General features: G+C 37.4%; 1 protein-coding gene and 1 long non-coding RNA gene across 2 annotated transcripts in view; one reads left to right on the top strand and one right to left on the bottom strand.

Annotated features, from left to right (window-relative positions):
- The window catches only part of LOC136043895 (protein lethal(3)malignant blood neoplasm 1-like), a 75777-nt gene extending 55508 nt beyond the window's left edge, over nt 1-20269 (top strand). The window contains exon 4 of the mRNA XM_065728923.1: nt 18743-20269. Within this exon, the coding sequence (XP_065584995.1) occupies nt 18743-19026 (284 nt within the window). The 3' untranslated portion in view covers nt 19027-20269. The remainder of the gene's footprint in view (nt 1-18742) is intronic.
- The window catches only part of LOC136043896 (uncharacterized), an 82168-nt gene extending 57073 nt beyond the window's left edge, over nt 1-25095 (bottom strand). The window contains exon 1 of the long non-coding RNA XR_010621749.1: nt 24950-25095. This is a non-coding gene — a long non-coding RNA (uncharacterized LOC136043896). The remainder of the gene's footprint in view (nt 1-24949) is intronic.
- Between the last annotated feature and the right edge of the window lie 305 nt (nt 25096-25400).

The raw sequence follows: 25400 nt of genomic DNA, 5'->3' as shown, positions 1-25400 counted from the left end.
AGCTAAAAGCTAAGAGGGGCAAGTGCCCCTCTCTTTCTCCCCTACAACCACTTCTTAACAGCAGTCTAAAAGCAATCTATGTAATGAAAAATTAAAAATACCTGAAAGGTGGCCTTAAACCTTCGTTACCTCCCTTTCCAGTCCTTATTTCGTAACCGAGAAAACTTGCTTCTAGGTGTCTCCCTAGTGAGAGATGGTAAAAAAGCTAAGAGCAATTAACACAGCCTGATGAATTTGGTTTGCAGTGAAATCGTATTGATTCGAAGCTAAATATTCTTTTGAGTAACTGTATTAGAAAAAGACTGTAAGAAAATTTTGGACTTTTTAAAAGGTAATAAATGGGCTTGATCACTTTTAATGCAGAATTTCCAAGAAAGATGCGTACACATGAGTTTATTTTTTTTTTTTGGGGGGGGGAAATAAACAAAGAAAACTAGTAAAACTTCGGGAGATCGTGAGGATGACTGTACAAATCAAAGATTCAATTCGCACACCCCGAAGACTCTTTTGTGTATTCTTAATATAGCTTAAAGCTGTTCCAATCTATAGTCAGGGAGCCACTCAACGAAAATGTGTCGGGTAGGTGATCAGTGAGCAGCAGAAGGTTTGACAACGGAATGTGGGGTAATCGATAGCGCTGATCACGAAAATGGGCGTTATATACTCGGCCGGGGGGTGCTTGACCCCGAAAATTGAAAATTTCGCGTTTTTTTACTATTAAATCACGTTTCGGAAAAATTTCCACAATGATCGCCAAATCTTTCGTAACTGATGCCAGAAGTGACGAGTACAGTAGGGACCATCGCGAATGACCTTGAAACTTGCAATTTTAATTTTTTTTTATTCGCGCTGGAAAAGATTTCACGCCTATATTCAGCTGGTAGCGGATAGTTTTATTATCTCAGACAGGAAGATTGCCACTATACTCAACAATGACCTTGATTACAAATCTCTTTCATTCCTAATCAGAATTATTAGTAAACTTGACAAGATTATTATTCAATAAGCTTGAATAAACAAAAAAAAAGATTACTATACTAACACCTGCTACGGATTTCGTGAACGGCACTTGTTACTACAAAAGTTAAAAAGTAGCTCAGCATATCAAATTATACATCAAGCATATCAAACTCGTCCATAAAACACTTCCCACCACAGCCACAAAGTAAATCGCAAGGTGTATTTCCAGCACATGAACATTTTTTTGTACAGCGCTTGCACGAGCAGTACTGGGGGACCACACCTTCTGGAAATGCCTGAAGGGTAGACACAACTGGCCTAACCCCACCGTCTTGAAACATCCAGCCAAATTGCAGGGGATCCAGAAACTGTGGCTTTGCTCGATTTGCTTGCAAAAAAATGTCCAACTGCAGGTACACGCGCCTAGCATGACACTCAAAGGCAGCGTCAGATGGTGGCAAATACTTAAGCTCCCGCTTCCGAGGGTACAAATGCACTCTTAATTCATTAAGAGAGGTAAAGCGGTCTGGGTCTTTTCCGTATGAGGCAACAACGACCTTTTTGCAAATCACACTGAATTTTTCTAGAACCGCAGGGTCGAGCTTTGACTTCTGTATCTCTTGGACAAGCAAAGCAATCGGTTTCTCCAATCCCCATTTCTCGACAGCCTTGGCCACCACTCGTTTTCCTTTAGAAAACATGAAACCCACGGTATCACACCCTGAAAGCGTATGAAGAAGGCAGATGGAGTGAATAAAATCGTTCGGTAAATTGCTGCAAAGCCGATGTATAGGCACTAAATAGCTGTGGAACCTGACATAAACTTTCCGCTTTTCACAATTTGGGTGGTTCCCAAGGAATAACTTGTAGTGATATAGCAAGACGACAACTATGTCTGTGTCATTCGCATCGACCAAAACGACATCGAAACCCCTCTCCAAACAGTCCAACATGTGTAACACAACTCTTGTATCGGCCTCTTCATGGGTACAGCTCAAACGCTCTTCAAAGTTTGTATCAGCATTTCCACTTCTGTTGAGCATCACCACTCTCATCCGGTCTCGAAAGCCTCCTGAGAGGTACACAGTGAACCCTGCTTGCAGCAGGTGAACTGAGTTTTCAAACTCACCGAATAGAAGCTCAATCAGTCTTGCCTTTGTCTTGGAATTTGAGAGCAACGAGTTCCAGTCATCTAGGTTTGAGTGTCTACCTAGAGCTACCGGAGACCTGTTTGAACATCCTCGCTGCTCATGGCAACCACCGCAGTCCTTTAGGCAGATCACCTTGCCTTCTTCGTCGGAATATCCAAAAATCCCATCATATCTATCTGCAAGGACGTGCAGCTCCTTAACGTTGCTGTTGAAAGACACAAGCGTAGAAAATGTCCGTTTTCCATAGCTCTCAACGGTTTCCGATGGATTTGGTGGATGGCTTCTGAGGTAGGGCATCAAGTCTACCACCCTTGAGTGAGTCGACTCACTGCTAATCTCGAGGTTAACGGGCCACTCGCTCAAGCTGATTTTTGTTTTCAAATACTCCAGAAGAGTTGACTTTGTTCCTGTCCGAAGCACAACCATTCCAGATATGGCACTTCTCTGGAATATAGAAGGTGCATATGGAAGAAGCTCATGGGAAAGCAAATTCTTTAGATGGTGAAGTCCTCTTTCGCCTGTAAAGTCAACACTCACCAATACCCTTTTGACAGTTTGAAGTTCAACATTGGTAAGGCTATTTACAGCACTAGAAGTATTGGTTGCTTTTTTCTGTTTCGCCTTCTCATTATTCATGACCTTTACTTTGCTAAAGGCACCTTTTTCACCGTCCAAGTAGCGATCAACCGCTCTGCTTCCAACAGATCGCACACTGAGGAGACTGTCAGCTATCTCACTATCAACTGTCTCAAGCGTAAAAATATTCAGCATATCTTCGTCAGTGGATCGAAAGGGATTGAGCCTGGCTTCCAGAACAGACTTCACTTTATCAACAGCCATGTGTTGCCGCAGAACGAAGGAAGGGTGATCTTCGTGGTGAGAGGAGTCAAAATCAGTCTGGGGAACAATGCGTAGCATCTCAGTGAATGTAGACGAGACTGAGGCACAGAACGGAAGAGTTAAAGTCCAATTCACCAGTGACAACTCATTCATGGTAATACCCATCATTCCACCTTCCGTTTTTGAATCTAAATTAATGGTAGATTCTACAGCATGGTCTGGGGATATGCAGTTGAATTTTGCATTCCTCCTCTTCACATTGAACAGTCCATTGTGGAATGCCTGATCTACTTTTTGAGGTAAGCCCTGCATCTCATCCAGGTACTCAATCAAGCAAGTGCCATACTTATAGTGACCACATGCAACTAAATAAGGAAGCATTTTGCTAGCTCCTTCAAGATGGCCATTCCAGTCACCAGATCTTTCACTGTACAAAAACTGCCACAAAACCAGTACCATTTCTTTGTACTGCTTCCAGAACTTGTCGGTTTTTGAGCGTGCACGAGAAGTCTCGATCCTTTCTAACCACGGGGACAATGCGGTAAGTTTTTCCTTTAGACAGTTCAAGTTCTCATCACCCTCTCTTGAGATCTTCAAGTTTTGAAGTAAATCTCCCATTTCTTCAAAGATAGTGATGCACGATGAATCGTCTGATTCTACGCAAAAATCTTCGAAAGCTGTCCCAGTACAGAATGGATATTGCCTCGAGGACTAACGTATGAGCAGCGAGAGCTTTATAGTACGGTTTACCACTCATCACTTTCTTTGCGGTTCCTTCCAACAGAATTCCAGCCTCGTAAATCACCTCTTCTAGACCCGAGCACTTCATTATATGACCGATGACACCCATGAAGTTCATTAAAATATGAAGACCGCCCATTCTGAGGACAACATCAGAATATGCTTCAGGATTTCTGACTCTCAGAGCATGAACGATTTCATATACGGCCTGGTCACATGTGACGACGGTGTAACTCAGTCCCAGTTCTCTGGCAGTTTTCTGGAAAGACTTAATGACTTCTTCCACGACTGTTGGGTTCGAGGGAGAGTGGGGAACCACTGGCAGGTATCCGATCCTGGTAACAGGAATATCAGCCTTAAGGCCATACACTGCTGAGAAACACTCGAAACCAAAATATGGTTGAGATTCTGCCGAGTCACTTGATACATTAATGAGCTGCGTCGGCAAAGCTCTACAAAGAAGCCAGATCGTGAAAAAGTCTGAAACGGGAACTTTCTGGTCACCTGACAAACCAATGAGATCGCTGCATTTATCGGTCGCCTCTATTTTTCTCTTGAGGTACATCTTCCCAAACTTTCCAGGCTGAATCAGATTTGAAGACGACAGGGAAGGGTTTCTGTTCCAACTTTTCTTCAAAGAACACGCTTTCTTTAGTGCTTATCTTGGAAAATCTATCTGGAAAATCTTTCTATTTAGCTTATCTTGGAAAATCTATCTGGCCGGGTGAACCCTGACGCATTCACACTGGATAGATGCCGCTGCTTATCCGAGCTAAAAATTGGGTCAATCCGCTTTTCTGTCAATAGTTCAAAAACGAGAAGAGTTAGAGAATTTCTGGATCAGTCATTTTGTAGGACAATAAATTTCCTACAGAAGCCATTAAAAAAAATACACCTCAGTCAGGCAAATTTTCAAGATGGATCAAGATTAATCCAAAAGAGAGATAAATTGTGTTAACTTTTTCGTCGAAGTTTTGTGATTACAACTGAACGGCAAAAGATAAAATGTTTTGAAAAGAGAATATGATTCTTTATTTAATTACCTTCGATCTGAGGTATAGCTGAACAATTTTGGAGCAACCTGTAATTTTTTATCGATTTTAATATAATTTTTGCCAGTTAAAATGGATTTTTAGGGAATTTGAAGAAATGTGGATGCCGCACCCATTTGTCGACTATATAACGCCGATTTTCGTTTTCAGCATGGTCGATTGCATTGGATTGCACACTCAAACCTTCTGCTGCTTGCTGATCACCTCAATCCTTAAATATCAACATTTCTCTCGTGTGGCTCCCTGACTACTACTTTTTCATCCTGATTTCATACTACTGATGTTGTAATTTAAGCAGCACACTCTGAATGATCTTAACTTTAAATTATGGAATTTACTTAAAGAGGTGATTCATTCCAAAAAAAAATAATTTATTAAGGGTGATTTCTGAATAATAAATCAAACAGTTATTTTGTCTTTCCTCACTAGTACTAGGTGCTTACAAGTGACTGCTTGAAGGGTCTTGACCGAAATCCAGCACGGAAAATAAAAATTCCTCCGACCAACATTCGAAGAAGCTACCATCATTGAGATTCAAATGTTATTCTTGCAAAATATTCATTTTTACAAAAATTCCTTGTTATCAATATTTCTATAGTAAAGGGGATGGGGGGCCAAATTTGTCAAAATGTTAAAATGTAGCATATGGGCTCAAACAGAATAATAACTGGTCAATTAGGAATGAGTAGATTTGGTGTGACAAATACTAGTAGCGTTCCCCGCCCCATTTAAATACGTCTGGCTACGATCAGTTCCTAAGAAATGACTAGTCGAGAAAAAAAGGATACGTCTAATACTTGTGATTTCTAAAACAATACTTTGTAATTGTATTGAGAGTAACTTGTAAAATCTGGCAAGCCAAAAATTTGGATTCTTGTTATTGGATTAAAATTACAAACAGGAAGATCAAACCAATCAGGTTTTAAAAGCTAGAGGTATTTGTCTCTCCAAAATAAGGAATAATGTGAATGCCTTGCTAAAATATATCATAAATATAACCAAATAAATAAAAGCACATATTTTACCTTGATAATTAGGATACTAATGTTTATTTTCTCGTCTAGTTACCAGTATCTATAGATAAAGTAGATACTAGTACTGTATACTTTGGATACCCTAGGCATAAATGCCTTATAAATACTGATTTCATGAATGTTTAGCATAGGCTAGTGGTTACAATCTTTTCTGTCCAATCTTTGAAGAGTCTCAAATCCTCTAAAAAGAAACACCAGGAACCACACGACAGATATAGAAAAAAGCAGAACAAGAATCGTGTACAAGAAACTGCAGAACAAGAAACAAAATAATCTTTGAAGGGGGGTTGAAAAATAAATAACTAGAGACTATGAAGTTTTATGTGAGCATAAACTTTTTACATGTATTTTTGTTACTTGTGTACGATTTGAACTTTTTTTGGGGGGAGGGGGGTCACACTGGGCAAGTCGCATCACCTTCTACTGTATAAGGTATGTTCTTAGCTTGTAGTGCACTTAACTCCAAATTCACTGTGTATTTACCTATATTTTACGATGCAATTCATTAAAAAATAATTTTGATCATTTCATAATATTTCAGTTATGATTTTTATACATATAAAATTTCATTATTTTATTTTATTATTTTATATTATTTTATTTTATTTTATCATTATATTATCATTTTATCATTATAAAATATATTTATGATATATTTTATATATATTTTTTTTTATTTTTTCATTTTTATATATATTTATTTATATAAATTTTTATATATATTTATTTAATTTTAATTTTTAATTTTATTTTTTATATTTATTTTATATTTTATATTTATATATATAAAATATATTTATATAAAATATATAATATATATATATATATTATATTTTATCATTATTTTATTTTATCATTATATTATTTTATGAATTATACATACAATTTCATCGACTGAAGAATTGTTTAGAGGTTACGATTACACAGGGGCAAAAATTCACACAAATGTATTAGGAGGTAAAATATAAGTCTTACAATCTAGGAGGCAGGGGAAATTTTTTTTAGCAATTTTTTTTCAATGAAAATACCGACGAAAAGGCCTTCAAAATATAGGGGGACAGAAGATCAAGGAGTAATCATCTTTCCTAGCTCCTTAAGCCATGGCTATAGTTTCACGTCCATGGCTATTAAAAGCAAAGAGCAATAAACACAGCCTGATGAATTTAGTTTGGAATGAAATCGTGTCGATTTGAAGTTAGGTATTCTTTTGAGCGACTGTATTAGAAAAAGACGAAAGGAAATTACCGACTTTTTAAAAGGTAAACAATAGACATGGTCACCTTTAGTGCAGAATTTCCAAAACAGATGCGTACACATGAGTTTGTATTTTGGGGGAGAGGGCAAAATAAACAAATAAAATAAATAAAACTTCGGAAGATTGTGGGGGAGACTGTACAAATCAAAGATTTAATTCGGACCCCTTAAGGCTCTTTTGTGTATTCTTAATAAAACTTCGGAAGATTGTGGAGGAGACTGTACAAATCAAAGATTTAATTCGGACCCCTTAAGGCTCTTTTGTGTATTCTTAATATAGCTTAAAGCTGTTCCATTCTACTTTTTCATCCTGATATCATAGTACTGATGTTGTAATTTCAACAGCACACTCTGAATGATTCTAACTTTAAATTATTGAATCAAACAGTTCGTGGTAACGAACTGTAGTAAGGAGCGACGCGGCTCAATAGTAACCGAAACCCTAAAAAACGGAATTTTTATACTAAGAGTTACATCAAAAGAATTGCATTTTAATGCTGACTTTAAATATATAAGTTTCATCGAGTATAGTCTTACCCATCAAAAGTTACGATCCTGAGAAAATTTGCCTTACCTTAGAAAATAGGAGGAAACACCCATTAAAAGTCATAGAATCTTAACGAAAACCACACCATGAGATTCAAGTTTCAAGTTCCTATCTACAAAAATATGGAATTTCGCATTTTTGCCAGAAGACAGATCACGGATGCGTGTTTATTTGTTCGTTTTTTTTTTCCCCAGGGGTGATCGTATCGACCCAGTGGTCCTAGGATGTCGCAAGAGGGCTCATGCTAACGTAAATTAAAAGTTCCAGTGCCCTTTTTAAGTTACCAAAAAATCGGAGGGTACCTAGGTACCCTTCCACGTTCATTTTTTCCCAAAGTCACTAAATCACAATTTTGAGATAGCCATTAATTTCAGCATAGTTGGAAATCTAATAACTATATCTTTGAGAACGACTTAATCCCCCACAGTCCCAAGGGAGGGGCTGCAAGTTACAAACTTTCACCATTGTTTACATGTAGTAATAGTTATTGGTAACTGTATAGACGTTTTCAGGGGGATTTTTCCGAGTTGGGGTGGGGGGTGGGTGGGGGGAGAAGATTAAGTGGGAGGATCTTTCCATGGAGGGATTTATCATTAGCGAAGAGAATTACTATAAAGAGGGCGCAGGATTTTCTAGCATTAATTAGAAAAAAACAATGAGAAAATAAATATTTTTTTTGCAACTGGAAGTAATAAGCAGCATTAACACTTAAAACTAATATAAAATATTACATATATAAGGGGGTTCGTCTCCTCCACAATACTCTTCTATTTACACTAAAGTATTTTTAGTAATTTCAACTATTTATTCTAGTTATTCAGGGGTCACACTTAAAGAATTGGGACAAAATTAAAGCTTTACTGTAAAGAGCGAGGTGTTGACGAGAGGGCGAGCCCCCTCATATACGTTTAAAAAGTTCGTTACGTTCATTAATTCGTAAGTTACGTATATTAATGACTAATAGAACACGTTCGTAAAAAAGTGATAGTTGCATTTTTAAGTAGCCAAAAATTGGAGGGTAACTACGCCTCCTCCCCCAACCCCTTTTTTCAACTTGTTCGATCAAAACTATGACAAAGTCATTGAGACAAATTAAATAAGTTAATCTGCAAATTTCATTTGAATTATTCATGTGCGGTGAGCCACGATCAAAAAATGCCTTAACTCAAAAACGTTCAGGAATTAAATGAACAAAAGTCAAGAGCTCATATGGCACTTGTGACGAGGAAGGAAAAGCAAATAGCCAAAAGCTCATATCGCATGAGCTCCAGCAAAATTCTAAGATTCAAAAGATTGATTTAAAAGGAAAATCAGAGGCTTGATGCCGGTCGGGATTTAAAATAAGAGCTCTAAGACAGGAGGTCCTTCTAAATATCAAAATTCATTAAGATCCGATCACGCACTCGTAAGTTAAAAATGCCTTATTTTCCCTAATTTTTCCTCTCCTTTCAGCCCCCCAGTGGTTGAATCGGGGAAAACGACTTTATTAAGTCAATTTGACTTTATTAGGTCCTTGTCACACCTACCAATTTCCATCGTCCTAGCAGTTCCAGAAGTACCAAACTCGCCAAAGCACTGAACCCTCCTAACTCCCCCAAAGAGAGCGGATCCAGTCATTTTAAGTCAATCATGTATCTACGAAATTTTTCTTATTCTACGTACCTAGTTCAAATCCCAATCTCTCCATTCTAAGCGTTTTCCAAGATTTCCAGTTTCCCCCTCAAGCTCTCCCCCCCAATGTCAACAGATCCGGTCGGGACTTAAAATAAGAGCTCTGAGACAGGAGTTCCTTCTAAGTATCGAATTTCATTAAGATCTGGTCACCCGTTCTTAATTTAATTATACCTCAATTTTTCTAATTATTCCAAATTAGCATCCCCCTCCAACTCCTCCAAAGAGAGTGGATCCATTCTAATTATGTCAATCGCGTATCTAAAACTTGTGCTTATTCTTCCCATCAAGTTTCATCCCGATCTCTCTACTCTAAGTGTTTTCCAAGATTCTCAGTTTCTAAGATTTCTGTTTTCCCCACACCAAACCCCTGTGTCCTCGGGTCCGATTCAAATTGAACACGGAGCATCTAAGACATAAGATCTTTCTGTATATCAGTTTTCATTGAGATCCGATCACCCATTCGTAAGATAAGGATACCTCAAATTTCACGTTTTCCAACATTCTTGGTTTCCCCCTCCAACTCCCCCCGAAGTCACTGGATCTGGTCAGAATTTAAAATAAGAGCTTTGAAGCACAAGATCTGTCTAAATATCAAATTTCATTAAGATCTGATCGCCTGTTCGTAAGTTGAAAACACGTCATTTTTTATAATACTTCCAAATACCCCCCCACTCCCCAAAAGAGAGAGGATCCGGTCCGGATATGTCAATCGCGTGTCTTGGAATTTTTCTTATTCTTCCCACCAAGTGTCATCCTGATCTCTCCACTTCAAGCCTTTTCCAAGATTTTCGGTACCCCCTACCAAGGGTTACAGGCGGGATTTAAAATAAGAAACCTGAGTTGCGAAGTACTTCTAAATATGGAATTATATTAAGATCTTATCACCCCTTCGTAGGTTAAAAATACCTCTTTTTTCTATTTTTTTAAGAAGTAACCCTCCCCCCAACTCCCCCGAAGAGAGCAGATACGTTCCGGTTATGTCAATCACGTTTCTAGGACCTGTGCTTATTTTTCCCACCAAGTTTCATGGTGCTCCCATGAAACTTGATTCTAAGTTCCCCCTAAATTCCAAGATTTTAAGTTCCCCCTGGAACTCCCCCACAATGTCACCGAATCCGGTTGGGATTTAAAATAAGAGCTCTGAGACTCGATATCACGATATTAATATCTGATCACCCGTTTGTAAGTTAAAAGTACTTTTTTTCTAATTTTTCCGAATTAACCGTCCCCCATCTCCCTCCCCCACCCCCGATGGTCGAATCGGGGAAACGACTATTTCTAATTTATTGTGGTCTGGTCCCTGATACGCCTGCAAAATTTCATCGTCCTCGCTTATCTGGAAGTGCCTAAACTAGCAGAACCAGGACAGACAGACAGACCAACAGAATTTGCGATCGTTATATGTCACTTGGTAAATACCAAGTGCCATACAAAACAAGTTTTTTTTTTACTGCAAGTAAAGAGCGAAAACTTAAAACAATAAGCCATTATTCCGTATATGAAAGGGATTGTCCCCTCCTCAACACCCCGCTCTTTACGCTAAAGTTTGACTCTTTGTCAACACTCTGCTTTTTAAAACAATAAAAAAAAACTTTCAGCGTAAAGAGGGAAGTGTTGAGGAGGGGACAACCCCTTTCATATACAGAATAATTTATGTTCGTTTTAAGTTTTAATGTCGCTCGTTACTTGCAGTTAAAAAAACTTTTTTTTTAAATTTAATTTACTTAAAGAGGTGATTCATTCCAAAGGAAATTAATTCATTAAGGGTGATTTCCGAATACAATCAATCAAACAGTTGCTTTGTATTTCCCTGCTAGCAATAACTACTTACACGGGACTCCTCCAAGGTTCTTGACCGATATCCAGCACTGAAAGTAAAAACTCCTCCGACCAAGATTCGAAGCAGTTACCACCAGGCCTAGTTGCAGAAATTCTTTGTGATTCACATGTGATTCTTGAAGAATATTTATACCTAAATTTTTTATACCTAAATTCATTGTTATTATATGTGATTTGCAGAATTTTTATACATGTAGAAACTCATTGTGATTCATGTGATCCTTACAGAATATTCATGTTTCCTGGAATTCATTGTGATTAACATGTTATTCTTGCAGAATATTCATATTTACAAAAATTCATTGTGATCTATTTTTTATAGTAAGGGGGATGGGGGCCAAATTTGTCAAAATATTAAAATGTAGCATATGAGATTCAACAGAATTGCAATTGGTCAATTAAAAATCAACAGATTTGGGGTGGCAAAGACCAGTAGACCTCTCCCCATTTAAATGCGTCTGGCTAACGTTACTTCCTAAAAATTTATTAGTCGAGAAAAAAAAGGATATGTCTAATAATTTTGATTTCTAAAACAATGCAGGGAATCGGGAGAATAGCTTATAAAATATGGCGAGTCAAAACTTTGGATTCTTTTTACTGACTTAAAATTTCAAACAGGAAGATTAAATCAATCACGGTTTTAAAAGGTAGAGATATCTGTCTCTCCAAAAATAAGGAAAAATGTGACTGCCTTGCTAAAATATATCACATATATAACCATATAAATAAAAGCACATACTTTACCTTGGAAATTAGGATACTGATCTTTATTTTCTCATCTAGTTGTTAGTTTCTATAGATACAGTAGATACTGGTACTGTAATTATCCTATGTATACCTTGAATACCCTAGGCATAAATGCCTTATAGATACTGATTTCATGAATGTTTAGTATAGGATAGTGGTTACAATCTTTCCTGTCCAATCTTTGAAGAGCCTCAAATCTAGTAAAAAAGAAACACCAGGAACCATACGATAAATATAGAAAACTACAGAACAAAAATCGTGCCCATCCCCGTGTGTATCAGCCAGTTGGAAATCTGTTTCCGTGCCGGTCTCTTGATCACCGTTTGCATCTAGAGGAAGACACATTAGTACGATAAACAGGATTACTATTACAGGATTGCACCGGAGAGGTGGAGCTACAAAATAATCTTGGAAGGGGGGTTGACAAATAAATAACTAGAGACTATGAAGTTTTATTTGAGCATAAGCTTTTTACATGCATTTTTGTTACTTGTGTACGATTTGGAATTTTTTTTTTTGGGGGGGGGGTCAAACTGGGCGACATAAAAGTATTTCTCAAAAAAGTATCGGGAGGTAAAATATAAGTTTTACAATCTAGGAGGGAGGGGCAATTTGTTTGTTTTAACCTTTTTTATTTCTATGAAATTACCAACAGAAGGGCTTTCAAAATATAGGGGGACAGAAGATCAAGGAGTAATCGTCTCTCCTATTTCCTTAATTGATGTGTTTCTAGTTATAACCTATTGCACAAGATATGATAATCAAAAGTGTAACGTAATTAAACCTCGCAGTATTCTGCTATATCTAAATAGATCCTTCTCCCCTGAAGTTCAAGGGAACATGACATGCCTCAACTTAAGACCTAATAGCAATCATAGACGACTTGGGAAATAAAATAATATTTCAGAACTAGAAGGATTAAAATTAGGAGAGTAACTACCAAGTGCGGGGAACTGACAAAACAGGGAGCTCAGTTTCATCTTTGAGAAGGCCAATGCCATTTACTACTACACAATAAACCAAAAAACTTAATTATACAACTACTAATAAAACTTCATTGGGGAGGAGGGAATAGCGCCCCAATGTAAAGTTCCTCCTGTGAAAAATCCTCCCCATCGAGAAATCCCTTCGATAATTTCAGCTCCGCTGAAAATTTCCAGCTGAAAATTTCGCCCGGACAATGTCTCTGAAACATCTTCACATATAAAATTGAATCGCCAAAAAGAAAGCATGACAAACAAAAACAACTTTGTATAGGAATGCTCGAAACAATCCCCTTGTCAAATTTCCCATGGAAATTTCGCCCACAGAAACTTACCTCCCAGCAGAAAATGCTTCCGTGAAAAGTCTCCTCTCCCCGCCCCCAAAAATACCTGTATACTTCCGAATACCAGATGTTATACAGAAACAATGGCCAAAATTTATAGCTTACAGCCCTTTCCTCGGGAGGGGGTCTTGTCATCCCTAAATGTATGGTTATTGAATCTTTCAACATATGTTGAACAAAATAGCTATCTCAATTTTTTGACCAGGTGACTTTGGGGAAACAAGAGATTAGGCTGGTTCCCCTAAATTCTTTTGAAGATACCCCCTCCCTGGAAAATGTCTGTATACTTCTGAATAACAAATACTATATGTAAACAATGAGAAAACTTTATAGATTACAACCCTTTCCCCTGTTGTATGCGGGGTCCCAAAGGCAAAGTTATTGGACCTTTCAACTATACTGAACAAAATAACTATCTCAATGTTTTGAACGGACGTCTTTAGAGAAAAAGGAGATGTGGAAAACCGGCTAGTTGCCCTACAATCTCTTTGGTCAATTAAAAAGGGTACTGGAACTTTTAATATCCATTCAAATGAGTCCTTAATCGATCTTTTAGGAAGCCTGGTTATATCTCATTATCCCTGGGGTCAATTAGAAAACAAAAATGAACATGCTTCCGTGATCTTTCTTCTGGCAAAAAAGTACTAAATTCTACACTTTTGGAGATGAGAGCTAGAAACCTATACAACAGGGTTCTCTGATGCGCTGAATATGATAGTGGGATTTTTGTTAAAATTCCTTGACTGTTTTTTGAAAATTAGGCAAATTTTCTCTGGCTCGTAGCTTTTGATGAGTAGCAATAAAAATAATGAATTTTATAAATTTGGGAACAGGATGAATCCCCTGAGTATTTCCTTCTTCTTTCTTGTATTCTGCTTTATGTATCGGCCTTTGGAATCTTGCTGTTGTCTGTTAGTTTATATCTATTGATCAACAAATTTATTGATTGACTGTACAGTAAAAGACCTAAATCATTTACCCATTATAACAACGACCTTGAACTTTAGCAGAAATAGATAATTACCATGTCTAGCACTGGTTTACTAATAAAATGATGGTGCAACCCGAAGTATTTTCATGGTTAATTGTACTGAGCAAAACCAACATATTAAATAACAAATTGGCAAAACTGAGCTAAATTACAATATTAATTGCTAGATGCAAAATTCAAATAAGAATCTTGACTGGTGTTCCCTCCCACTGATAAGTAGAATTATCGCTACTCTATTAATTACAAGAACTTTTTTTTTGTTTAAATTCCATAGAACAAGTTTTGCAAGAAACACGCTTGGTGACCTCAACACGAATTTAAAATCAATATTATTGAAATGAAACTACCTTCCCAGTACCATCAAGTGGGAGAAGGGTGTTTTGCCTCTCCTAATATTCCGAATAATACCCTTTCTTCTGAAAACATTGACTCATTCAATTCTTAAAGTATTTGTTGAAAAAAAAAACAAGATCCCTAGCTCCCTCTTAGATTTTGAAAATACATTTTGCCCCCCTTCTACAAGCCATTTTTTAGCTCTGAATCGTCCATTTTTTGACGAATAATAGGCCAAAAAACACAGCATACGACCTGAAACAGTTTAGCATTAAGAGTTTCTTTCATTATATTTTTTTCTCCTTCTTCAATTGTTTCTGATAAAGACGGCTCCCCAACATAATGGGGGATGGAATCCAGTTTTAAATTACCCTAATAAGAGTTTGGGATTGTATGGTTACTAGTATTACCGAAACATCTAAATTCATCCCTTTGGACTAATACCAAGAAAAAAATTAGAAGTTGTTCTTTGTTGAAGGAGAGAAAAGCTGAAAAGCCAATGCAGCAAGACTTCTACACTACATGAAGATTTAGTACAACCTAAATAATGACGAAGACCATACTGCCTTTCCATAATACAACTACAGAAAGAGAATAATGAGGACTTTTTTTTTTCCCAAGACAGTTAACCAACGAAACCTACTTGAATCTTTCGGCCCTATATCTATGGGCCGTCTTCAGCAAAAAAAAATAATAAACAATAAAACACTTACAATAAAAGTTTTCGGTTCAAAATCCATTCTCTTTTTTTAAGATAGCCTTGGCATTATTACTTCTTAACGAAAAGTTCAGCCAAGACTGTGTGATAAAAGCTAACATTTTACAAGCTAAAAAGGTTCATTCATTGAGCTAACTGTATTTATTAAAAATTTGGATTGCGATATTTACTTTCTCTGCAGCTAATCTTGTAGTTCTTTTTGGATTTGTCTTGTTTTTATTCGTCCCTATTTTTGTTTTATTTTGAATTAGATTATTTTCTGTAATTAATTTTGTGTACATAGGGTTGAGTGTGTATTCACCCAAGTCTCTATTTAGAGATGTATTATTATTTAAATTTCGCTTGATATCGATTGCCTCGCGGACAGTTTGTTTGATTCCTAGGTCATTGCTAATTAGAATTGTTTCGTCAAATAGAACATAATGATTTGGATCTTCAAAAATATGATTACTTAAAGCTGAATTGAAAGATATGGAGTTATTTCTAGATTTTAATGCTTTTTCAATAATTTTTTTGTGTTGCTGTAATCTTGTTCCTAAATTTTGGTGGGTTCGACCAATTGATTACCAAAAAAATTGCCCAAACAAGGCATTCCTCTAAGACCCATTGTAGTTAGTACAAAATCACATGCCTCAAACATTGGAAAATGGTTTTGCACCGCATTTAAACCATTAACCATTAAACCATTAAACCATTGCTTCACTCCCAAAAATCTTATGTAAAAAATTCAGTTGATCTTGTAGAAAAATTGAAACAGACAGACATTTCTGAAAATTCCATATTAAGCAGATTTGACATTGTTTCCATGTATACTAGTATTGATGTTTCAAAATCTGAGCAATTATTACAAAATAAACTGGAAAACAATTATCATCTAATCGAAGAGTCAGCGATAGGTCTAGACATTGATGTTCTTGTGCGTTTGGTTAAATTATGTAACAAATATTCCATGCACTCCCAGTTTCGAGATTCATATTACAAACAGGTAAGGGGCCTTCCTACGGGAGCACCTATATCAGGCCTACTCGCAAATATTTTCGTCGAGAATCTTGAAAATTTGGCCCTGCATTAATTCAAAAACATTCAGAAATTAAATAAAAAAAATAAGTTTTTTAACTGCAAGTAAGGATTGACATTAAAACTTAAAACAAACTGAAATTATTACGTATATGAAATCGCTTCCCCCTCCTCAACGCTCAGCTCTTTACGCTAAAATTTGACTCTTTCTGACAACTCTACTTTTTAAAACAATAAAAACTTAATAACAAAAATCATTCTTACAGAATTGGGACAAAATTCAAGCTTTATTTTAAAGAGCGAGGCATTGACGGGGGGGGGGGAACCCCCTCGTATACCGTAACAAAAATATACAAACATAGAAGTTCGTTACGTAAGTTACGTATATTTATTACTAATAAAAACAATCCTAACATAAATAAAAAGTTTTAGTTGTATTTTTAAGTAACCAAAATTTGGAGGGCAACTAGGCCTCCTCCCCGCGCTTTCTTATCAAAATTTTTCGATCAAATTTATGAGAAAGTCATTTAGCCAAAAAAAAAATCAATTTGCAAATTGCGTTTTAATTAATCATGTGCGGTGAGCCAAAATCAAAACATACATTAATTCAAAAACACTCAGAAATTAAATAAAAAAAACAAGTTTTTTAACTGCAAGTAAGGAGTGACATTAAAACTTAAAACGAACAGAAATTATCCCGTATACGAAAGGGGCTGTCCCCTCCGCAACGTCCAGCTCTTTACGCTAAAGTTTTTTATTGTTTTAAAAAGTAGAACTGTGAGAAAGAGTCAAGCTTTAGCGCAAAGAGCGGGACGTTGAGGAGGGGACAACCTCTTTCATATACGGAATAATTTCTGCTCGTTTTAAGTGTAAATGTCGCTCCTTACTTGCAGTTAAAAAACTTGTTTTTTTTTATTTAATCAAACAGTTCGTGGTAACGAACTGTAGTAAGGAGCGACCCGGCTCAATAGTAACCAAAACTCTAACAAATGGAATTTTGATACCAATAGCTACATCAAAAGAATTTAATTTTAATGCTGATTTTAAATATATAAGTTTCATCAAGTTTAGTCTTACCCATCCTAAGTTAAGAGCCTGAGAAAATTTGCCTTCTTTTAGAAAATAGGGGGTAACAACCCCTAAAAGTAACACAATCTTAACAAAAATCATACCATCAGATTCAGAGTATCAGAGAACCCTATTGTAGAAGTTTCAAGCTCCTAACTACAAAAATGTGGAATTTTGTATTTTTTGCCAGAAGGCAAATCATTTTTTTTCCAGGGGTGATCGTATCGAGCCAGTGGTCCTGGAATCTTGTGAAAGGGCTCATTCTAACGGAAATGAAAAGTTCTAGTGCCTTTTTTAAGTGACCAAAAAAATTGAAGGACACCTAGGCCCCCTCCCACGCTAATTTTCCTATTTATTATATATACATTTTCCCATTGTCACCGGATCAAAATTTTGAGATAGCCATTTTATTCAGAGTAGTCGAAGAACCTTATAACTCTGTCTTTGGGGACGACTTACTCCCCCACAGTCCCCATGGGAGGGGCTACAAGTTACAAACTTTGACCAGTGCTTACATATGGTAATAGTTATTTGGAAGTGTACAGACGTTTTCAGGGGGATCTCATATACATAATAAAAACATGAGAATACAGAAGTTCGTTACGTAAGCTAATTTGTATGTTACATATATCTTTTACAAATAAAAACATTCGTAAAAAACTAAAAGTTCTAGTTGCCTTTTTAAGTAACCAAAAAATCGGAGGGCCACTATGTCTCCTCCCCCGCTCCTTTTTTCTCAGAATCATTCGATCAAAACTATGATAAAGCCATTTAGCTAAAAAAAAATAAATATGGAAATTTTGTTTTAATTATTCATCTGCGGAGAGCCAAAATCAAAACATGCCTTGATTCAAAAACGTTCAGATATTAAGTTTTTTTAACGGAAAGTAAGGAGCGACATTTAAACTTAAGACGAACAGAAAATACTTCGTATATGAAAGGGGCTGCTTCAACGCTCCGTTCTTTACGCTAAAGTTTTTTACTGTTTTAAAAAGTAGAGTTAAGAGAAAGAGTCAAACTTTAGCGTAACGAGCGGGGCGTTGATGAGGGAGCAGCCCCTTTCATATACGAAGTAATTTCTGTTCGTTTTAAGTTTTAATGTCACTCCTTACTTTCCGTTAAAAAAACTTGTCTTTTAATTAAACAAGTTCAAGTACGCACTCATCTTCTCAAGTCTTAACAATAGCCATCAAACTAATAATTTTGTTCCTTCCTATTTTTGTTGAATATTTTTATTTAATTTTTTGTTTATATTTTATTTAATATTTATTGAAATTAATAGTTTATATTTTTATCTTCTATTTCATGTTGAATCATGTGTTTATTTGTTTATATTGCCAACACGAGACAGACAGCAATAATGTTTATTAACAACATTACTGAAACATTATAGATATCCATGGTATATAATTTACATTAGGTATAATAACATTTTTATATTTACTATAGATACAATTACAATACCGGATCCTAACAAGAGAAACACATCAACCCAGTCACCGAATGTTTCAACTCCCCCACCAAGAGTGAAAATATACCAATTCAATTACACTGCTCCTGATGCCATTCAACCCTACCTTGGACACCAGGAAATGGGTTTCAGTGATACTAGTAAAATGGGTGATTATTTCAGAAACACTCAAGATGGTTGGTCATACGTTGTGAATTATAATGCTGATGATGCCAATGGATTTATACCCAAAGTGAAGATTTCTTTTAGTCAAACCCCTTAGTCTCTGTGCTTACGAACTACGGGCCTGTTTCCATCGTCTTAACAAACATTTTTAAGAGTTCGGAGAGGAAACAGGAGGTGGTTGCCAAATATTATTTGTGAAATTCTCTCGTAATTTGAAACACTGTTGGAGAAGCTTTTTGCTGGATTTTGAGGGTAAAAATGAAAAAATCGAGGCACAAGTGGACATTTAGCTCTTCAGTTAAATTTGAAGGTCCCATTTCAAATCCATCGTCCGATTAATTACGATTTGACGAATTGTTAGCGCACAGATCTTATTAGTGGGTAAGAGGGACACCAAACTCGCAAAAATGTCTGGAAGAACAAAATAAATTTTTCAAAATAAGGGGGAAGGCAATTTTGTTTGTTTTCAGTTTTTCTAATGAAATCAAGGTATTTTTCATCGAAAATGCCAAAATTTGGTATTTTCATGATTTAGAGGGTCTATGAAAAAGGCAATTTTATCCCCTTCCGTCACCAAGTGGTGCCTTTGTTGGCAATTCTGTTTGATATCGATCTAATATTTAAAATTAGGACAAGGGAAACAGGCCTTATATTGTAAATGTTGTAACACAAAAGGCCAGAAACAGGTCTTATATTGTAAATTTTGTATAGTTCGGCCAAGCGTTGTAGCTAGAAATTCAAGTGTAAGATAAGGGGTAGTAATTTGGGAACATAAATCGGTTCAACTCCTTCACAGATTTAAAATATTATATTAACAAATTCTTCAGTATTGTATTCAAGTTTTTAGAAGAGAAATATTTTATCTCAAATACTCACGTAGTTGAAAATCTTGTATATATTCAAATGAAAATTAAAATACATTTTTCTTAAATTTTTAAAATACCTAGTTAATCTAAAAAAATTAGAACCCAAAATTTCTCTGTTTTGTTTAACACATTTTATATTTTATGGTATTGACTGAGCATGATTATTTATGATATTGACTGTATGAAAGAAAATGATAATGAATGCCATGTCGGCTGCTCAAGGAATTAAATTAATTAAAACCAAAAAAAATAAAAAAGAATGAAATTACGCTAATATTCGAGGTTAAAATAATTTTTTTTCAAAGAAATGATTTAAATAGATGTTATATCACAAATCAAGAGGGAGAACAAATTTGGAAATTCCGATATGTCAAAAGTGATCACCGTTGTAATTTCAATAGAGCTAGAATTTTAAAAGTGAGTTATAGATTAGTGCTTGTTGCTTTTCTTGTGAATAAAATTTTTACGTTTTGATTCCAGAAGTACCTGTAGTAGAGTTAAGAGTCATTTTATTTTAAGTTTCAATTGTAAAAGACCTTAGACCTTAGATTCGCCAGACATCACGGAGCTGAGCTGCAGCCGTGACGTCCTCCCATTGTGATGGAAGAGATTTCTCTGCATTACTCAGGTCAAGGTCGCACTGTCGTCGTAAGATGTGTCTCGGTCGACCTCATTTTCACCTCCCCTCGGAGCACCACTCATATACTGTATTCGGGAGTCGATCCTCTGGCATAAGGAGGACTTGGCCAAGGTATGTCCATCTTCTAAGTTTCAGAAGGAATATTACTCTTGGGCGTTTCCCGCCGTGCAGCACGGGATCAAAGTCGAAAATCGTTCGTGCGGGAGTGTCAGGGGGCATGCGAAGGAGATGTCCGTACCAGTGTAGTGTTCGTTGGGCGGGTTGGATTGAGAAGGGCGTTTGAGCAGTTAACGCTAAAAGGTCCTCGTTGCTAACAAAATCGTGCCAGCGTAGTCCTTCAATGCGGCGAAGATGTTTTGTTTGGGCTATATTTACGGTGCTAGGCACAGACTGAGTGGCTGGCCAAGTTTTGGCTCCGTAAAGAAGCACATATCCCACCGAAACATTGTATATGCGCATCTTGGTCCTACGGCTGATAGAAGGTTTCCTCCAAAGGGCACTTAGTCTTCCCAATACTGCTGAGGCTCTGGCCGTTCGGTGCACTAGATCTTTGAGGATTGACCCGTTATTTGAGAGGATAGAGCCAAGATATGTAAATTACTAAACAATCTCAGCTGGTTTGTCACCGACCATTAGGACTGGCGGGGGATGCGGTGAGTTACGGGGTTCAACAAACATCACTTTTGTCTTCTGTCAATTAATCGACAGCCCTATCTTTAAGGCTTCATCAGCAAGGATCTGTAGGGCTTCTGTAAGCTTCGTCAAAGAATTGGAGACGAGAGCAAGGTCATCGGCATAGTCAGCGTCTGAAAGTACTCTATCGCCGTAATGCAACCCAAACTGGAGGTGGTTTATGGTCCGAGTCATTTTGTAGTCAATGACACAATTAAATAGCTCTGGAGCAGCAGCGCAGCCCTAACGGACTCCAGTATTGATTTCAAAAGATGGGCTGCGTCTGCTATTGACTTAGACGCAGCTCTCAGTCCCTTCGTGGAGCCGCTCGAAAAAGTTGGAGTACTTCGCTGGTAGTCCCGTTGTTTTCAGTATGAGCCAGAGTGATTGTCGGTCGACAGAATTGAAAGCAGCCTTGAAATCCACAAAGGCAACATATACTTTTTGTTGAAATTCTCAAGTCTTTCCATCAGCTGCCGCATTTTGAATATTTGCTCCACGATAGATCTTCCTGGCATGAAGGTCTGCCTGAAGACTAGATGCCTGTAAGACTACCTGAATGCCTGAAGACTGCCGTTGAATATAGTCCATTACAGTGACAAACAGAAACAGGGATAGGACTGGATAGTCCTATCCCTGGATAGGACTGGACACTGGCACAGGGATAGGACACATCCTTGTTTAACACCAGACATTTTCTTGAAGAAACGCGTGTCCCCATTTTTTGTGCGTACACAGCATTCACTATCCTCATATAGTGCAATTGTCATTTTGACTGGTTTATCAGGTACTCCGTAATATTTCCAAATCTTCCATAAAGTGTCTTGGTCAACAGTTTCGAACGCCTTCTCAAAATCAGTGAAGAGCAGGTATAGCTTTTTGTTCCATTCTCTGGACTCTTCCACCATCAGTCTAAGAATGAAAATAAGATCAGAGCAAGACCTACCAGGTCAGAACTTGTGTTGCATTTCCCTGAGGTGTGAGTCTAGGGCTGATCTTAGGCGTTGTAATATGACTGAGGCTAGTATTTTACAAGGCACAGACGTCAAGTTGATGCCCTCCAATTGTCACAAATTTGTGCATCGTCTTTCTTGAAGAGTTTGACGAGTATACCTGTGGTTCAATCATTTGGGACTTTTTTGTTGTTCCAGATGGCCATTAGAACAGCAGTCTGTACAAATGTGCAGGCTCGAAGGGACATTTTCAGCATCTCCGCCGTGATCCCATCGACTCCAGGTGCACGTCCATTTTTCAGCTTTTTTAACAGCTGTCTTCACTTCTTCTGTACTGGGGGGGGGGGGGGGGGTCAGCACACGTCAATTTGTAAAAATGGCGTATCCGGTACTGTTTCTGGATCATCAGGTCTGGGTCTATATAAGACTATCTCGAAATGATAAGCCCATCTCTCGTCAGCTTTCTGTGGATCCAAAATAACGTCCTTATTTTCATCTTTTACAAGGGATGTACAATTTGTTTTCTTCCCGACTATCTCGTTTGTTAGTCGATAAGCCATTTTTGAGTCTCCTTTCTTTGCAGCTTCTTCTGCAAGCGTGCTTTTCTCTCGATGACAATTCTTTTGTCTCTCCTGGCACTTCTTTTCGCCGCTTTATCTTCTTCTTTGTAACAGAGCTGTAATTGGGCTTTTTGCTCAGGGATCGATGTATTCAGGATAAGTGCTCGGGTCTCCTTGCGTTTAATGATTTATTTCAAGGTGTCATCCAGTATTCATTCTTCTTTCTTTCTTTTCTTGGGGCCAAAGTTAGCCTTCCTAACGTCATGGTACACACTCTTTACTGAAGTCCATGTGTTCTCAAAACAAAACATCAGCTTCGTCAAGCAGGTTTAACCCTTCAAATCTGTTATGTAGCGATAAACAGATGTTTTTGCGGATGTCAGGATCTTTCAGATTATCGATGTCGAATTGCTTATGTGTTGTGGTGTTAGTTTTCCGCTTCTGAGCTTTCAGTTTGATTTTTACTTCGGCTATCATCAGGATGTGATCTGAATTAACATCCACTCCTTGAAAGCCCCTCACGTCACATAGGCTACTTTTCCAACGTCTTGATATGAGGAAATGGTCGATTTGATTCTTCGTTCGGCCGTCGAGGGACACCCAAGTGTACTTGTGAATTGTTTTATGGTCAAACATACTACCGCCTATTATCAAATCTTTGCTTAGTGCATAATCGACTAGGAGTGTACCGTTCTCATTTATCTCTCCCATGCCATGTGGGCCCAAAACTTCAGGGCAGTACTGGCGGTCTGCACAGACTTTAGCATTTAGATCGCCAACCACACAGAGTATATCACGCCTGGGGACTGTCTTTGGTGGCCGAGTGTAGCATATTATGGAAAGCATCTTTCTCCTTTTCATCAGCTTCATTAGTTGGAGCGTAGCAGGCGATGATGGTCATTTTTGTGTGATTTGATACAAAGCGAGCTTTCATTGTCCGTGCGTTAACTGGGTTCCAGTTTGTCATTGCTTTGTGTGGAAGTGGCGACGTCAGAATTCCTACACTAGCGTGGTGGACAGAAGGGTGACCACTAAATGCCATGGTATATCCAAACCGAACTTTTCTGATCCATTTCCAGTCCACCTTATTTCACTGAGAACGAGTATATCGATGAGGTATTGTCTCATATCTTTAACAACTTGTTCTGTCTTGGATATCTGGTTCATCGTTCTCAAGTTCCAAAAGCCCATCTTTAGAATCTGTTTTGCAGTCAAAATTTGACTGCAAATTTTGGGTCGTTATTTGGGGAGGTGATGTATCTGAGATGGTGTAGACATTGTAGTTGCAGTTGTTTTCCCCCCGAGGGTTGCCCCTCAAGGTCCCGGGTGTGCGTTGCAAGCCCACAGCCCGACCCTCCTCATTTGCCGACTTGGGACAGTCATGCTCCCCCGACCTCTGTGAGCCAAGGATTCTTACATGGTTGAGTTAACAAGAGACATTAACAAAAGACATAACTAATATACAACCCCAGTTAGATCTTGACAACTTCTAATGGAATCTGTGATCGGTTATATGGAAAGTAAAACCGTACACCATTTCTATGTTGATCCACTTCATAACCACATTTTACCTCTTTATAAGCTACTTATGCTTCCTTATAGCCACTTCATAATGTTTGAAGTTTCGTTACGTTTTGTTGAAGTTTTGTTGAAATTTGTGGAAGTTTTCATAAGTTTTGTGTTGATCCACTTCATAACAACATTTTACCTCTTTATAACCTCCTTATACTTCCTTATAGCCACTTCATAACCTTACAATAGTACCAGCAGCAAGTACCCCAGGCAGTGGAAGCTTTATTTCACCCAGAAAATCTCTCCGTGGAATATCCCGCCTTCAAAAAATTCCCTAACGTGGAGACCCCCCCCCAGAATTCCAAGATTTTTAAAGATGATTAGAACTTGGAGGCAAAAGGATTAGAGTTCAATAGAAACCCTGTCCTCTCCTGCTGCATTGAGAAAATAGTTTTGTCACAGTGCCACGGGTTGATTACCTTTCAGAGCTGTACATATTACACTATAATTCGTTTCATCGATCTCTTCAATCATCCAGACTAAGCGTTCTAAAACAAAAAAGACTCATTCGAAAATTGTCAAAAACTATCCAAATTGCAGATTTTGGAGGATGTGCAGTTCATTTTTGAAAATTTTATGTTTATATTTTTGGTGGACCGGAAAAAAAATAATACAGAGATGTTGTGTGGGACGAAAAACTTTTAAAAGGCTGAAATAGAAGTAATTTTCAACTTTCTTGAACCAAGAATTGCTTATCAATGAAGTAATTTGTCAGAGAGGGTTGAAGACATAATCTTCTGTTAAACTACGTTATTACCTTAGTTCCTCCAGTGCCTCCGGAGCCACACAAGGCCTCGGTGAATAGCCTCCAATCTTCCCTCATGTGAGCCACTGTGTATATGTCTTCCAACTCTGGAATAAGACTAGTCTGGAGACCTCTTTTATCATCTTCATACGTCCTAAGGAGCGTGCTCTTTGGTTTTCCTTTGCAATGGGTGCCTTGCGGTTGCCAGTAGAAGACAATTGCTGGAAATTTGTGATCTGGCATGCGAAGGATGTGTCCAAGGTATCGCCATCTACGTTGAAACACACACTACGTTCTAACACACGTACCGATTTTTTATAACTCTTTCAGGTTCTTATAAAAGGATTAGTATACAGGAGGTAAAAACGATTTTTTTTTTTTCTTGAGAGAAAGATGGGTTTATTAATATAAATAACAAAACAAAACAAGCAAATGGCCCGAAGCAAAGCTTGTTTGGGCTTAC

The sequence above is a fragment of the Artemia franciscana genome, chromosome 2 (assembly GCF_032884065.1).
Source record: "Artemia franciscana chromosome 2, ASM3288406v1, whole genome shotgun sequence".
In the NCBI taxonomy this organism is placed as follows: domain Eukaryota; kingdom Metazoa; phylum Arthropoda; class Branchiopoda; order Anostraca; family Artemiidae; genus Artemia; species Artemia franciscana.
This window is presented reverse-complemented; position numbering and strand designations above follow the sequence as displayed.